At 37.2% G+C, this 14146-nt stretch overlaps 1 protein-coding gene and 1 long non-coding RNA gene across 3 annotated transcripts in view; one reads left to right on the forward strand and one right to left on the reverse strand.

Annotated features, from left to right (window-relative positions):
* LOC138755523 (uncharacterized) overlaps positions 1-14146 on the reverse strand; it is a 143406-nt gene that overhangs the window by 89410 nt on the left and 39850 nt on the right. The gene's annotated exons all lie outside the window — the stretch shown is intronic.
* Positions 1-14146, forward strand: part of adcy8 (adenylate cyclase 8 (brain)) — a 102944-nt gene that overhangs the window by 58451 nt on the left and 30347 nt on the right. Inside the window, exons 12-13 of the mRNA XM_069921665.1 lie at positions 11938-12110; positions 13625-13703. Coding sequence (XP_069777766.1) covers positions 11938-12110; positions 13625-13703 — 252 coding nt within the window. The remainder of the gene's footprint in view (positions 1-11937; positions 12111-13624; positions 13704-14146) is intronic.

The following is a 14146-nucleotide window of genomic DNA, read 5'->3' on the forward strand; positions in this document are numbered from 1 at the left end:
AAATATCAATATGCCCTCCAGGCCAGGTTAGGAAAAATGTAACCAGAAGCAACAGGTTTGAACAAGGGGATATAAACCTCTGATATTGATGGGAGAGGAGGAAGACAAAGAAATAGGAAATCAAAACTAATTGATCAAGGAATGACCTGTGAGCAAAAGTATCATCTCTGCCTCTCTTCACACAGCTTATACCTGCTTTTCTGAGCGTTTCCAGCAATTTTTATTTATAGTATGTTGATTATTTTGTTTTTATTTGATAGCAGTGAGAGAGGCAGGAAAGATCAACTCGGGCACCAAGTGTGAGATGCTATTAAACTTCATGAGCATGTAATTGCCATATGACAGGAGTAATGACATTTTGAAAGTACTTTGGGATGACCCGAGATTACAAAAAGCAATACATGGTTTCATGTCCTTTAATTTCCTTTGATAATTTCTTTTTAATATTTCTTTCTTTTTCAATCTTTTTAAGTTTCAGATTAATAAACATAAGAATGATACAAAGAGATCAGGATTGCATTAACAATGGTTAACGTATACAAACATTGAGCAACATATGTAAACTGAACCTCTCAATCTCTTAAAGGCCAAACATGAAAAGGAATCAATTTTATTACATAAGTATCCCCCTAACCAAGAACCAAAACAAAAGCTGGGCTACCATGTTTCAGCAGTTAAACTATTATTTTGTGACTAATTCCGCTCCTCTACACTGACAAAAAAAAATTTGGAAAAGATCAACTTACATCATTTCAAAATGTTGAATAAATGCCCTCCATGATTCTTCATATTTAACTGGAGCATTGCCAGTATCACTTCTAAGTTTTTTCAGCATTTAAACATGGAAATGTTTAAGGAACATGTTTTAAGAAAACCATTGAAAAGTAGTAGGTAGTTTAGGGTCTTTCCATTTGAGTAGAATGAATCTCCTGGCTATTATTTGATAGCAGTGAAAGAGGCAGGAAAGACCAACTCAGCATTATGGAATTTAATGCTGATAAGTGTGAGGTGCTTCATTTTGGTAAGAAGAATCAGAACAGGACATACGTGGTAAATGGGAGAGCATTGATGAATACAGAAGAGCAGAAAGATTTAGGTGTAACGGTACATCGTTCCCTGAAGGTAGAAACTCACGTGAATAGGGTGGTGAAGAAGGCTTTTAGTATGCTGGCCTTTATCAATCATTGCATGGAATATAGGAGTTGGGAGGTGATGTTGAGATTGTATAAGACGTTGGTGCGGCCTAATTTGGAGTTCTGTGTGCAGTTCTGGTCGCCTAATTATAAGAAGGATATAAACAGAGTGGAGAGAGTGCAGAGAAGGTTTACCAGAATGTTACCTGGGTTTAAGCATCTAGAGTATAGGGAGAGATTGGACAGATTAGGTCTTTATTCTTTGGAGCGTAGAAGGTTGAGAGGGGATTTGATAGAAGTATTTAAGATTATGAAAGGGATAGACAGAGTGGATGTGGATAGACTATTTCCGTTAAGAGGAGAAAAGATTAAGACAAGAGGACATGAGTTAAGAATTAAGGGGCAGAGGTTTAGAGGTAACATGAGGGGGAACTTCTTTACTCAGAGAGTGGTAGCCGCGTGGAATGATCTTCCGGGAGAAATAGTGGCGGCGGAGTCAATTGTATTATTTAAGAAAAGGTTGGACAGGTATATGGATGAGAAGAAGATGGAGGGTTATGGGCATTGTGCAAGGAGGTGGGACTAGAAAGGGGTGTTTGGTTTGGTGTGGACTAGAAGGGCCTAATGGCCTGTTTCCGTGCTGTAATTGTTATATATGTTATATGTTAAAGTAACAAATGCAATCACCTGACAAGCTAAAGCAGACAAGTGGCCAGAGCTCAAAACTGATCATTCAAAAAGTGCAGTAATAGGATGAGGTTGTAGGTCAATGGGCAAAACTGCTGAAATTTTAATATTTCTAAAGAATTTTAATTGTTTTTTTTTAACTGAAGTGAACTGTTTCTCTGTTATTTTGTTGTGGTTTTATATGCCTTACTTAGTAACCTCCTTTGAAGAAGACCGCAGAGCCCACCTCACTGACAAAAGACAAAGGAGGAAAAACCCAACACCCAACCCCAACCAACCAATTTTCCCCTGCAACCGCTGCAACCGTGTCTGCCTGTCCCGCGTCGGACTTGTCAGCCACAATCGAGCCTGCAGCTGACGTGGACTTTTACCCCCTCCATAAATCTTCGTCCGTGAAGCCAAGCCAAAGACTTAGTCCAGTTCACGGTATTCTCAGGAGGGAGGGTGAGCAGCCAGATGTCTTGGTCCATGTAGGTACCAATGATGTGGGTAGGAAGGATTTGAGGTCCTGAAAAGAGAATTCAGTGAGTTATGTGCTAAGGTGAAATACAGGACCTTCAGGGTCGTGATCTCAGGACTGCCACCTGTACCATGGGCTATTGAGTTTAGAAATAGGAGGATAATGCAGCTTAACATGTGGCTAAAGACATGGTGCAGGAGGGAGGGCTTCAGGTTTCTGGATCACTGGGCTCTCTTCCAGGGAAGATGGGACCTGTATTAACAGGATAGTTTGCATCTAAACTGGAAGGGGACTAATATCCTTGTGGAAAGGTTTGCTAGTGTTGTTCCAGGGTGTTTAAAATAGATATACAGGGGGTTAGAAACCGAAGTGACAGAGCAGACAGTGGAGTGGAGGAGGGAAAAGATAATGTGAAGATCAGATGTAACATCAGAAATCAAAGGTTTGTACATGGTGGAAATGTTCTTGGATGCATCTATTTCAATACAAGTTGTAGGAAAGGAAGACAAACTTAGAATGTGGATTGGCAAATGGAATTATGGCCATTAGTGAAACTTGGTTGCAGGAGGGGCAGGACTGGAAAATCAATGTTCCCAGGTTTTTTGTGTCAGATGTGAAAGAGTGAGAGGGATGAGGAGGGAGGAATGGCATTGCTCCTCAGGGAAAATATCACAGCTCTGCTCAGGCAGGACAGACCAGAGGGCTCATCTACTGAGGCTCTATTGGTGGAGCAGAGGTACGGGAAAGGTATGATCACACTCATGAGGTTTTAATATAGACCTCTCAACAGTCAGCAAGTATTGAAGAAGCAAATCTATAGAAAGAGAGCAGACAGCTGCAGGAAAGATAGGGGATTTTAACTTTCCACAAATTGACAGGGCACTCTCATATTGGAATAGGGATGGATAGCTTGAGGTTTGTCAAATGTGTTCAGAAAAATGTTCTACATCAATATATATAAATACCAACTGCAAAATGGCAAACTTTGAGGAAATGAGAAAATATCTAGATAGTGTGGATTGGAATAAGTTGTTTTCTGGAAAGGATGTGCTATGTAAGTGGAAAGCCTTCAAAGGTGAAATTTTGAGAGTACAGAGTTTGTACGTTTCTGTCAGAATTAAAGGCAAAGTTAATAAGTATAGGGACCTTGGTTTTTGAGGGACCTTGGGGATCTAGATCAGAAGAAAAGAGAGGTGTATAACAAGGGTAGGTAAAACAGAGAAAATGAGGTACTTGAGGAGTATAAAAATGCAAGAAAAGTCTCGAGAAAGAAATCATGAAGACTGTGTATTGAGCCAGAAGCGATGGTGAAATCTTAATTTTTTTTGCATCAATATTTACTCAGGAAACTGGCACAATATCTGTTGGAAGAAAACAAGCAGCGAGATCATGGACCTTTACAGTTTAAAGAGGAGGAGGAGGTGCTTGCTGTCTTAAAGCAAATAATTCCCAAGGGCCTAATAAAATATTCCCTCAGACCTTGAGGCAGGGGCTCTAGCAGAATTATTTAAAATGTCCTTGGCCATGGTTCTGGTGCCAGAGGATTGGAGGTTAGCTCATGTTGTTCTGTCATTTAAAAAAGGCTCCAAAAGTAACCCTGGAAATTATGGACCAGTGAGCCTGATGTCAATAGTAGGTAAATTATTGGAAGGTGTTCTAAGAGATCAAATGTACATGCATTTGGATAGCCAGGGAATGAATAAGGATAGTCAACATGGCTTTGTGCATGGTAGGTCTTGTTTGACCAATCTTGTAGAGTTTTTCAAGGAGGTTACCAGGAAGGTCCCACTTGAGAGGTTTATAAGGAAGGCTCAGACACCTGATATTCAAGGTGAGGTATCAAATTGGATTTGATATTGGCTATACAGGATAAGCCAGAGAGTGGATAATTGCTTATCAGACTGGAGGCCAGTGACTAATGATGTGCTCAAGGATTGGTGCTGGAAACATTGTTGTTTGTCAGTTACACTATTGATCTGGATGAGAATGTGGTAAATTGAGTCAGCAACTTTACAGATGACACTAAGATTAGAGATATGGTGAATAGTGAGGAAGGATTTCAAAGCTTGCAGAGGAATCTGGACCAGCTGGGAAACTGGGCTGATTTTTAATTTTTAAAATTTTTCACACTATGAACCATATTAACCAAAATACACACAAACATTTCCCTCTTGAATATACACAGTGTCATTTTCTCCCCTTTATCCCCCCTCCCCTCCCTCCTTCCCACCCCCCTCCAAACCCATTAAACATTCAACAGTACAATAAATCCATTAAACAATGTCATCACACAATGAAAATAAATAAGAAAATTGTGTCATCTACTTTTACACATTGGGTCAGTTCATTTCATCTCCTTCTCGTTCTATCATTTTAGGGGGTGAAGGTCCGTAGAAGGCCCTCTCTGTTGTGTTCCATGTACGGTTCCCAAATTTGTTCAAATAATGTGACTTTATTTTTTAAATTATGTTTTTTTTCCAATGGAATACATTTATTCATTTCAATGTACCATTGCTGTACTCTCAGGCTCTTTTCTGATTTCCAAGTTGACATTATATATTTTTTTTGCTACAGCTAAGGCTCTCATAATAAATCTTTTTTGTGCTTCATCCAGTTTGAGGCCCAATTCTTTACTACTTATATTACTTAGAAGGAAGATCTCTGGATTTTTTGGTATGTTGCTTTTGGTGATTTTATTTAATACCTGATTTAGATTTTCCCAAAACTTTTCCACTTTTTCACAAGCCCAAATTGCATGTACTGTTGTTCCCGTTTCCTTCTTAGAGCAAAAACATTTATCCAATAATGTTGGATCCCATTTATTTAACTTTTGGGGTGTGATATATAGCCTGTGTAACCAATTATATTGTATCATGCATAACCTCGTGTTTATTATATTTCCCATAGTTCCGGAGCATAGATTTTCCCATATTTCATTTTTTATCTTTATGTTTAGATCTTGTTCCCACTTTTGTTTGGGTTTACAGCTTATTTCATCATTTTCTATCTCTTGCAGCTTGATGTACATGTTTGTTATAAATCTTTTAATTATCATTGTGTCTGTAATCACATATTCAAAGCTGCTTCCTTCTGGTAATCTCAGTCTGCTTCCCAATTTGTCCTTTAAGTAGGTTTTCAGTTGGTGGTATGCAAATATTGTACCGTGAGTTATTCCATATTTGTACTTCATTTGTTCAAATGATAATAAATTATTTCCCAAAAAACAATTTTCTATTCTTTTAATTCCTTTTCTCTCCCATTCTCTAAAGGAAAGGTTATCTATTGTGAAAGGGATTAGTTGATTTTGCGTATTTTGGTAGTTGGTCATTTGTTTTTTTTTCTTTTGTACGTGAATCTTCTTCTAAATATTGAGCAGATGGCGCAGTACTGGTGAACTTCTATATTGCACCAGTTTTTCATCCCACTTATAAAGTATATGTTCTGGTACCTTCTCCCCTATTTTATCTAGGTCTATCCTGGTTCAGTCTGGTTTTACCCTTGTTTGATAAAAATCTGATAGATATCTTAATTGTGCTGCTCTATAATAATTCTTAAAGTTTGGTAGGTGTAAGCCCCCTTGTTTGTACCATTCTGTTAATTTATCTAGCACTATCCTCGGTTTCCCCCCTTTCCATAAGAATTTCCTTATAATTTTCTTTACCTCATTGAAGAATTTCTCTGTTAAGGGAATTGGTAATGATCGAAATAGGTATTGTATCCTTGGGAGGATATTCATTTTAATGCAATTTACCCTTCCTATCAGTGTTAGTGGTAAATCTTCCCAATGTTCTAAGTCGTCTTGTAATTTCTTCATTAATGGCTGATAATTTAATTTGTATAGATGGCCTAGATTATTATCTAGTCTAATACATGGGTATCAGATTGCTTGTGTTTGCCATTTAAATGGTGATTCTTTTTTAAACTTTGTGAATATGCATTACTCATTGGCATCGCTTCACTTTTATTTGCATTGATCTTGTACCCCAATATTTCTCCATATTCCTTCAATTTCTTATGTAATTCTTTTACTGATAATTCTGGTTCTGTTAAGTATACTATGATGTCATCTGCAAATGGACTGATTTTATATTCCTTTTTTTATTTTTATCCCTTTTATTTATTTTCACTTCTTATCAGTTCTGCCAATGGTTCTATTGCTAAAGCAAACAGTGAGGGAGATAGTGGACATCCCTGCCTAGTTGACCTGCTTAATTTAAATTGGTTCAATATATATCCATTTACTGTCACCTTCGCCATTGGACCCTTATATAATGCTTTAATCCAATATATTTCTCTGGTAGGTTGAACCTCAGTAATACTTTGAATAAAAAATTCCATTCTACCCTGTCAAAGGCTTTCTCTACATTTAAAGCAACAGCCACTGTTGGCGTCTTATTTCTTTGTACTGCATGGATTAAGTTAATGAACTTACAGACATTGTCTTTTCTTCATAAATCCAGTTTGATCTAATTTTACTATTTTTGGTACACAATTGGCCAATCTGTTTGCTAATAGTTTTACTATTATCTTATAATTTGAGTTAAGTAGAGATATTGGTCTATACGATCCTGGTGTTAGTGGATCTTTCCCCGTCTTTGGTATTACTGTAATTATTGCTGCTTTACTTGAATCTGGCAAGTTTTGTGTTTCTTCTATCTTGTTCATTACTTCCAGGAGAGGAGGAATTAGTAACTCTTTAAATGTTTTATAGAAATCTATTGGGAGTCCATCGTCCCCAGACGTTTTATTGTTCAGGTGCTTTTTTAAAAACTATATCTTGTATTTCCTCTATTTCAAATGGTTTTATCATTGTTTTGCTCTTCTTGCAATTTCGGTAGTTCAATTTTAGTTAGAAACTCATCTATTTTGTCTTCTTTCTCTTTGTTCTCAATTTGGTATAATTGCTCGTAGAATTCCTTAAAGTTTTCATTGATCTCTGTTGGGTTATATGTAATTTGTTTGTCCTTTTTCCTTGATGCCAATATCGTTGTTTTAGCTTGTTCTGTTTTAAGCTGTCAAGCCGGTATTTTGTGCATTTTTTCTCCTAGCTCGTAATACCTCTGCTTTATTTTCATTATAATCTTCTCCACCTTATACATTTGTAGTGTTTTGTATTTTATTTTTTTTGTCCGCCAATTCTCTTTTTGTTGTATCTTCCCTTGTGGCTAGTTCTTTTTCTGTACTTACTATTTCCCTTTCCAGCTGTTCTCTTTACCGATTGTAGTCCTTTTTTCATCTTAGTTACATAACTTATTATCTGCCCTCTGATGAAGGCTTCATTGCATCCCATAATATAAATTTGTATTTCACTGATTCTGTATTTATTTCAAAGTACATTTTAATTTGGTGCTCAATAAATTCTCTAAATTCCTGTCTTTTAAGTAGCATGGAGTTTAATCTCCATCTATATGTTCTTGGTGGGATGTCCTCCAGTTCTATTGCTAATAACAGGGGTGAGTGATCAGATAACAATCTAGCTTTATGTTCCGTTTTCCTAACTCTCCCTTGGATATGGGCTGACAACAGGAACAGGTCAATCCTTGAGTATGTTTTATGTCTACTCGAATAATATGAGTATTCCTTCTCCTTTGGGTGTTGTCTCCTCCATATATCCAAAAGTTGCATTTTCTGCATTGATTTAACCATAATTTTGGCTACTTTGTTCTTTCTGCTAGTCATTTGTCCAGTTTTATTCATCTTTGAATCCAAATTAAGGTTAAAGTCCCCTCCTATCAATATATTCCCCTGCGTATCTACAATCTTCAAAAAAATATCTTGCATAAACTTTTGATCCTCTTCATTAGGTGCATGTATATTGACCAAATTCCAGATTTCTGAATATATCTGACATTTTAACATTACTTATCTTCCTGCTGGATTTATTATTTCCTCCTCTATTTTGATTGGTACATTTTTATTGATTAATATAGCTACACCTCTGGCTTTTGAGTTATATGATGCTGCCGTTGCGTGCCCTACCCAGTCTCTCCTTAATTTCTTATGTTCCACTTCAATTAGATGCATTTCCTGCATGAATGCTATATCTATCTTTTTCTTTTTTCAGTAAATTTAGTAGCCTCTTCCTTTTGATTTGGTTATGTATTCCATTAATATTTATAGTCATATAGTTCAACATGGCCATCTCATACTTTGTTTCCATCTCATTTCTGCTTCCTCATCACCCTTTTCCCCATTTCCATTTCTCAATATTCTTTTTTTTTTGAATGCACTGTATGACAACATTTCTAAAACATAAAATATTTCAACCATTCCCACATCTAAAATTCACTTAACCCCAAGTGACCCCCCTCTCTGAGTCGCCCCTTGTCCCTTGCTGGGCAACCATAACTCCCCCCTCCATTCAGACTGTGAACCCATTTGCAAGTGTCAACTGATTTTGCAGTGACTGTTATTCTCTCCAACCCAACCCCCTCGAGAAAAGACTTTTATCTTCACATTACAACAAAGCTCCCCCTCTTTCTTATTTATTTATTTATTTATTATTATTTTTAACCCCTCCCCTTTTTTTAATTCCCCCCTTCTTCCTTACTTCCCTTTTCTTCCCTCCTTTAGTTCTTATACATTTATTTTTATTTCTTTATATGTAGTTTGTCGTCGTTCTTTGGTCTTGTTACATCTCTTCATCTCTCTTTCTGTCTTGCAGGCATTCTGCAAATTCTCGTGCTTTCTCCGGATCTGCGAACAGTCTGTTTTGCTGCCCCGGTATAACTATTTTAAGCAACGTTGGATATTTTAACATAAATTTATAGCCTTTCTTCCATAGGAATGATTTTGCTGCATTAAACTCCTTCCTCTTCTGTAGGAGCGCAAAACTTACGTCTGGGTAGAAAAAAAATTTGACCTTTGTATTCCAGTGGTTTTTTTGTCTTCTCTCATTTTATTCATTGCCTTCTCCAATATATTTTGTCGTGTATCTCAGAAATTTTATTTGGTTTTTGTTGTGACTGTGGTTTCAGGGCTAATGTTCTGTGTCCCCTTTCTATTTCCATTCCTTCCTGCATTTCTGGCATTCCCAGGACTTTTGGGATCATTCTTTTATAAATTCTTTCATATCTTCGCTTTCTTCATCTTCCTTAAGGCCCACTATCTTTATATTGTTTTGCTTACTATAGTTTTCCATTATATCCATCTTTTGAGATAACTTTTGATGAGTATTTCCTTAATTTTTTTGTGACTTTTTCAATTTTTTAAGTCATTCACTTCCATTTCTACCACCATTACACGTTCTTCCACATTTTCTAATCTTTTCCCTACATCTGTTATGACCAGCTCTATTCTACTCACTTTTTCTTCTGTACTTTTCATTTTTCTTTCCATTTCACTAAATTCTGGTGTCAGCCATTCTTTTAATGCTTTCATTTGTTCTTGAAATTTTTAAAAATCTATCTACTGTCCATTCATTTTACCTCCTATTCTTCTGTGCAGAGCTTGGTGTACTTCTTCTTCTGTGTCTGCTCTTGGGTTTGTGTCTTTTATTTCTCTTCCTTGTAACTGTGTCTCTTCTGACTTTCTTGTTGAGCTGCTTGTCTCAGTTTGTTGGGTATTTCTTTTTCTATGGTCTCTTGATGTTGGTCCTCTTCTTCTGGGTTGGTTATCTGTTGTGTCTCTGGTTTCCTTTTTTCTTTCTCACCCCACCCTTTCCCATTGCTTTCTTTATCTTCCAGCTGGGAGCCCTACTGTCGGGCATCTCTCAGCTGTTCATGCTGTGGAGTTTGACTCCACAGCTGGTCCCCCTCCTGTCGGTGTGTCCTTGTCAGGCGCATGCGCAGTTGTGCACCCCTGTTTGGCTCCATGAGCCATATTTGCAGTCCTGCGGTCGGTGGGTCGACTGACCCTACGAGGTCTCCACTAACCTTGCGGAGCGGGGTCCTCTTTCCACGGCGGGTCCTTGCTTGTTCATGCAGGTAAGGCCTTCACCTTTCTCTTCTGGCATCTTTCTTTCTTTTCTTTCCGTTGTTTTTGGCTTTTCTTTCTTAGGTGCCATTTTCTCCACACCTTTATTTTTTATTTGTTGTGTCTAGGGCTTTACTTTTTCTTCTTTTCTGGAGAGGGCTGGTATTCTTCTACCGGCCACTACTCCATCATGTGACTGCTCCAAAATTGGGCTGAATAATGGCAGATGGAATTTAATGAAGAGAAGTTTGAGATTTTGTATTTTCAAAGGACAAAATAAGAAAGGACATACACAGTAAATGGTAGGACACCGAGGAGTGCAGTAGAACAGTGGGATCTGGGAATACAGATACATAATTCCCTGAAAATGGCATCGCAGGTGAATAGGGTTGTAAAGAGAGCTTTTGGCAAATCGGGCTTCATAAATCAAAGTACTGAGTGTAGGAGTTGGGATTTTATGGTAAAATTGTATAAGACAATGGTGAAACTAAATTTGTAGCATTGTGTGCAGTTTTGGTTACCTAACTACAGGAAAGATATCAATGTTGGAAAGAGTGCAGAAACAATTTACTAGGATGCTGTCCGACTTCAGGAACTGAGTTGCAAGGAATGGTTAAGCATGTTAGAACTTTATTCCCTGGAGCAGAGAAGAATGACAGGAGATTTGATAGAGATATTTAAAATTATGAGGGGCATAAAGATACAAACTAGAGGAAAAATACAAAAATCTGTAGTTACCGTGGTGGAAGTAAAAACACACAATGGGACATGGGTTAAGGATGAAATGGGAGAAGTTGCAGAAAACATTAGGGGGAACTTCACACAATGAGAAGCAGGAGTATTGAATGAGCTGCCAGCTGAAGTGGTAAATGTGGGCTCACTCTTAACATTTAAGAAGAATTAGGACGGGTACATGGATGGGAGCAGTATGGAGAGCTATGGACTGGGTGCAGGTCAGTGGGACCAGGCAGAATAATAGTTCAGCACAGACTAGAAGTGCCAAACAGTCTGTTTCTGTCCTGTAATGCTCTATGGCTCAATGGTTCTAACTTTTTATTGTGAGAGTCAGATATTAAGTAAAACTGAAGTATTGTCCAACAACCTCACAATGTGGCACAGTTCCAAAGGTGATGGCTTAAAGTAAGTTATCTTTGCAATTAGTGTCATAATTTACTGCATCTTAGTTCCTCAAAGTTTTAAATTAAGGGAAAAGATTTTCAAAAAGAGGAATGAATATTCTACTTATGAAATAATTAAAAGTGTGATATTTTTAGAAACTTTGTTCAGAGTATCTGGGATGGAAATGTCCCAAATGTACAGACCATGCAGCCCAAGCCTCAGAATTTATTTCTATGGGAGACAAAAGTTTATGGTTACATTTGAAATTAAATATATAACTTGACTGGTAGCCCAGTGAATAATGAATTAGTGTGCTATCATTCTGAGTCTTAGATGTCACCATGCTCATGTATCCACTCCATTATCTACAATGGTAGAGATAAAGAACAAGTCCAGAAATAAATTTAAAGGAGGAAGAAATTACACTGAAACATCCAGGGTAAATTGACAGAGACTACAGTGTTTTATTGGAAGACCTAAAAGTAAATAACTCCAAGAAACAGCTGAGCATTTAATAATGTAGCTAAGTTCCTAAGTCTCCTGTAATATATTTGCAGAGTATCTGAAGCACTGTCTGTTGCAGAGTTGAAACTTTAACCTAACCCTTTTGTGTTATCTATCTAGTATTTTGTGTTTACTGGAGTTCTAGCAATGGTGACCTGTGCAGTGTTTCTCCGTCTGAATTCCATCTTGAAACTTGCTGTGTTACTGATAATGATTGCAGTTTACTCACTGCTGACTGAAACCATCTACAGCTCGCTGTTTGTTAGATATGACAACTTTTATCACAGTGGAAAGTAAGTGATTAATGTTCTATTGCACTCAATATCAATTGCATTACTTGGATATGGCAGTATGCCAGTTTTCTTTAAGTGCTGATGCAGTATTGTTTAATGTCCAATTTCTGGTCTGGATCTCCATGCATCTCAGAGTCCATTCAATTCCAAGATATGTCTCCACAGCCTACAGAGGAACTATAAGGAGATGTGATCTGTCTCTGATACCCTCTAGCTCCCAGCGGCAATAGTAATAGAGCACGGCTTTCAGCTTCATAGGTATCAAGAAGAGGGAAATAGAACTGTGTAAAATCAAGGGTTTTACCAAAATAAAACAGATCCCATGAAAATAAACAAATTTGCTGCTCTAGATTGGATAAGGATATTCAGCACCGAAAGAGAGCATACATGGGTTTTCAAGGACAATGTGATTTGGTACAAAGTTCTTGTTATTTTTACATAATAGGACACAGAAGAGCCATTTGTCAAGCTTTTAAAGATCCAGAAGGATAATGGTGTTCCTGATACAAACTACTTGCAAGGGTATCAGTCACCAATCATACTTGTCATCTGAATTTTGGTTCCATTTGTGTATTACATATCTACTATTCGCAGAGATATGTTTCTCTTCCATAGAATTTATTTACCCATTACTTTTGTTCCACAAGGAAATGAGCTCTGAGGTGACAGAATCAGAGCTTCAGGGAAACTAGAATATACAGTATGACTGATAAAAAATCTAAATCAGGTGAAAGAACTGCTTTCTGATTCTATGTACTTGTAAGGATTAAATGATTATTATAAATACTCCTGAATAATGACAATAAAAGATTAAAGGAATGATTTGGTTATATTGTGTCTGAATCTGACAATTGAAATTTTCAGGCGTTATGAAGAACATGGATATCCAATGCTTGTCTGATACAATTGTATAACCACACTATAAGTGAGTAGACAGGGTGCTCCCAGCCTGACTCCACGTCACACTCCTTTGAAGCATGTGCGTGAATTCCAAGATTGTTCTGGCCTCCTACTTTCAGCTTTGAGTCATGGAGAGCAAAATTCTTCATCAAATTCTTGAGGGTGTCTTTGCATGATATTGGAATGATAGCATGGAAAGTAAAACAATTTGTAAAAAAATTGATGGTCAAAACCAATCACATCACAGCCTCTACAATTATGTTGAGCTGATCTAGCTCCTTTAATTTTATGCCTTCTTGAATTGTCAATGGAATATGATTATAAGGCATTTAAAGCTTTTGCCCTCGATCCTCTCTTCTGATGGCATTGGCCATGTAACAGTCAGGCCTTTACCTGGCAGATTAATTGTTCTCTCCTAATTTCCTGTCAGCCTCTGTGGCATTACAGCGGGAGATTGGAAGAACTTCCTCCAATGTGAATTGCAAAGCTTAACCTTTGCTGATGTCTTGTTGTAATCTGTGTTGATTTTGGAAATCTTTTCTATCCAAATTAAAATAACATTACTCAGGTATGTTGTTTACAAAAGGGTGTTCCAATTTGTTCTTCTGTAGCAGAGACTTCCTGGGCACGAAGGAAACTTCCCTACTACTCATGGCAATGTTCCTTTTGGCTGTGTTCTATCATGGGCAACAGGTAAGTTCAACCTTCTAAATTGTGGCAATTATACTCTAACATTATAATAGTAACAGCACACAAAAAAGGGCAAAGAATCATTAAATCTATTTTGGTTAGGTGATTCTTGCTTGCTGTTGTGGCTTTGAAAGTACTACCTGTGTTCATTGCTGAGAGAGACAAATATGTTCAACTTAATCTCCTAGAGATATTTATCAGGCATCAAAAATTCATGATGCTGGAACGTATATGATAATGGGAGTACTCTAATTACACACACTGCCAATTTGATAATAGTGAAATACATCTTAGTGTTAAAATTCTGTATCTTCTTTTCACATTCTTTCATATTACATGTGATGCTACTTTTACGAGTGTAGCGTTGGTTAAGTACAAATGAGAACATATTTGCAATGTATCGGTATCCATTCTCAGTAGTCTTTACAATTATGTAGGTATTTTTT

The sequence above is a fragment of the Narcine bancroftii genome, chromosome 2 (genome assembly GCF_036971445.1).
Source record: "Narcine bancroftii isolate sNarBan1 chromosome 2, sNarBan1.hap1, whole genome shotgun sequence".
NCBI classification, from domain to species: Eukaryota; Metazoa; Chordata; class Chondrichthyes; order Torpediniformes; family Narcinidae; genus Narcine; species Narcine bancroftii.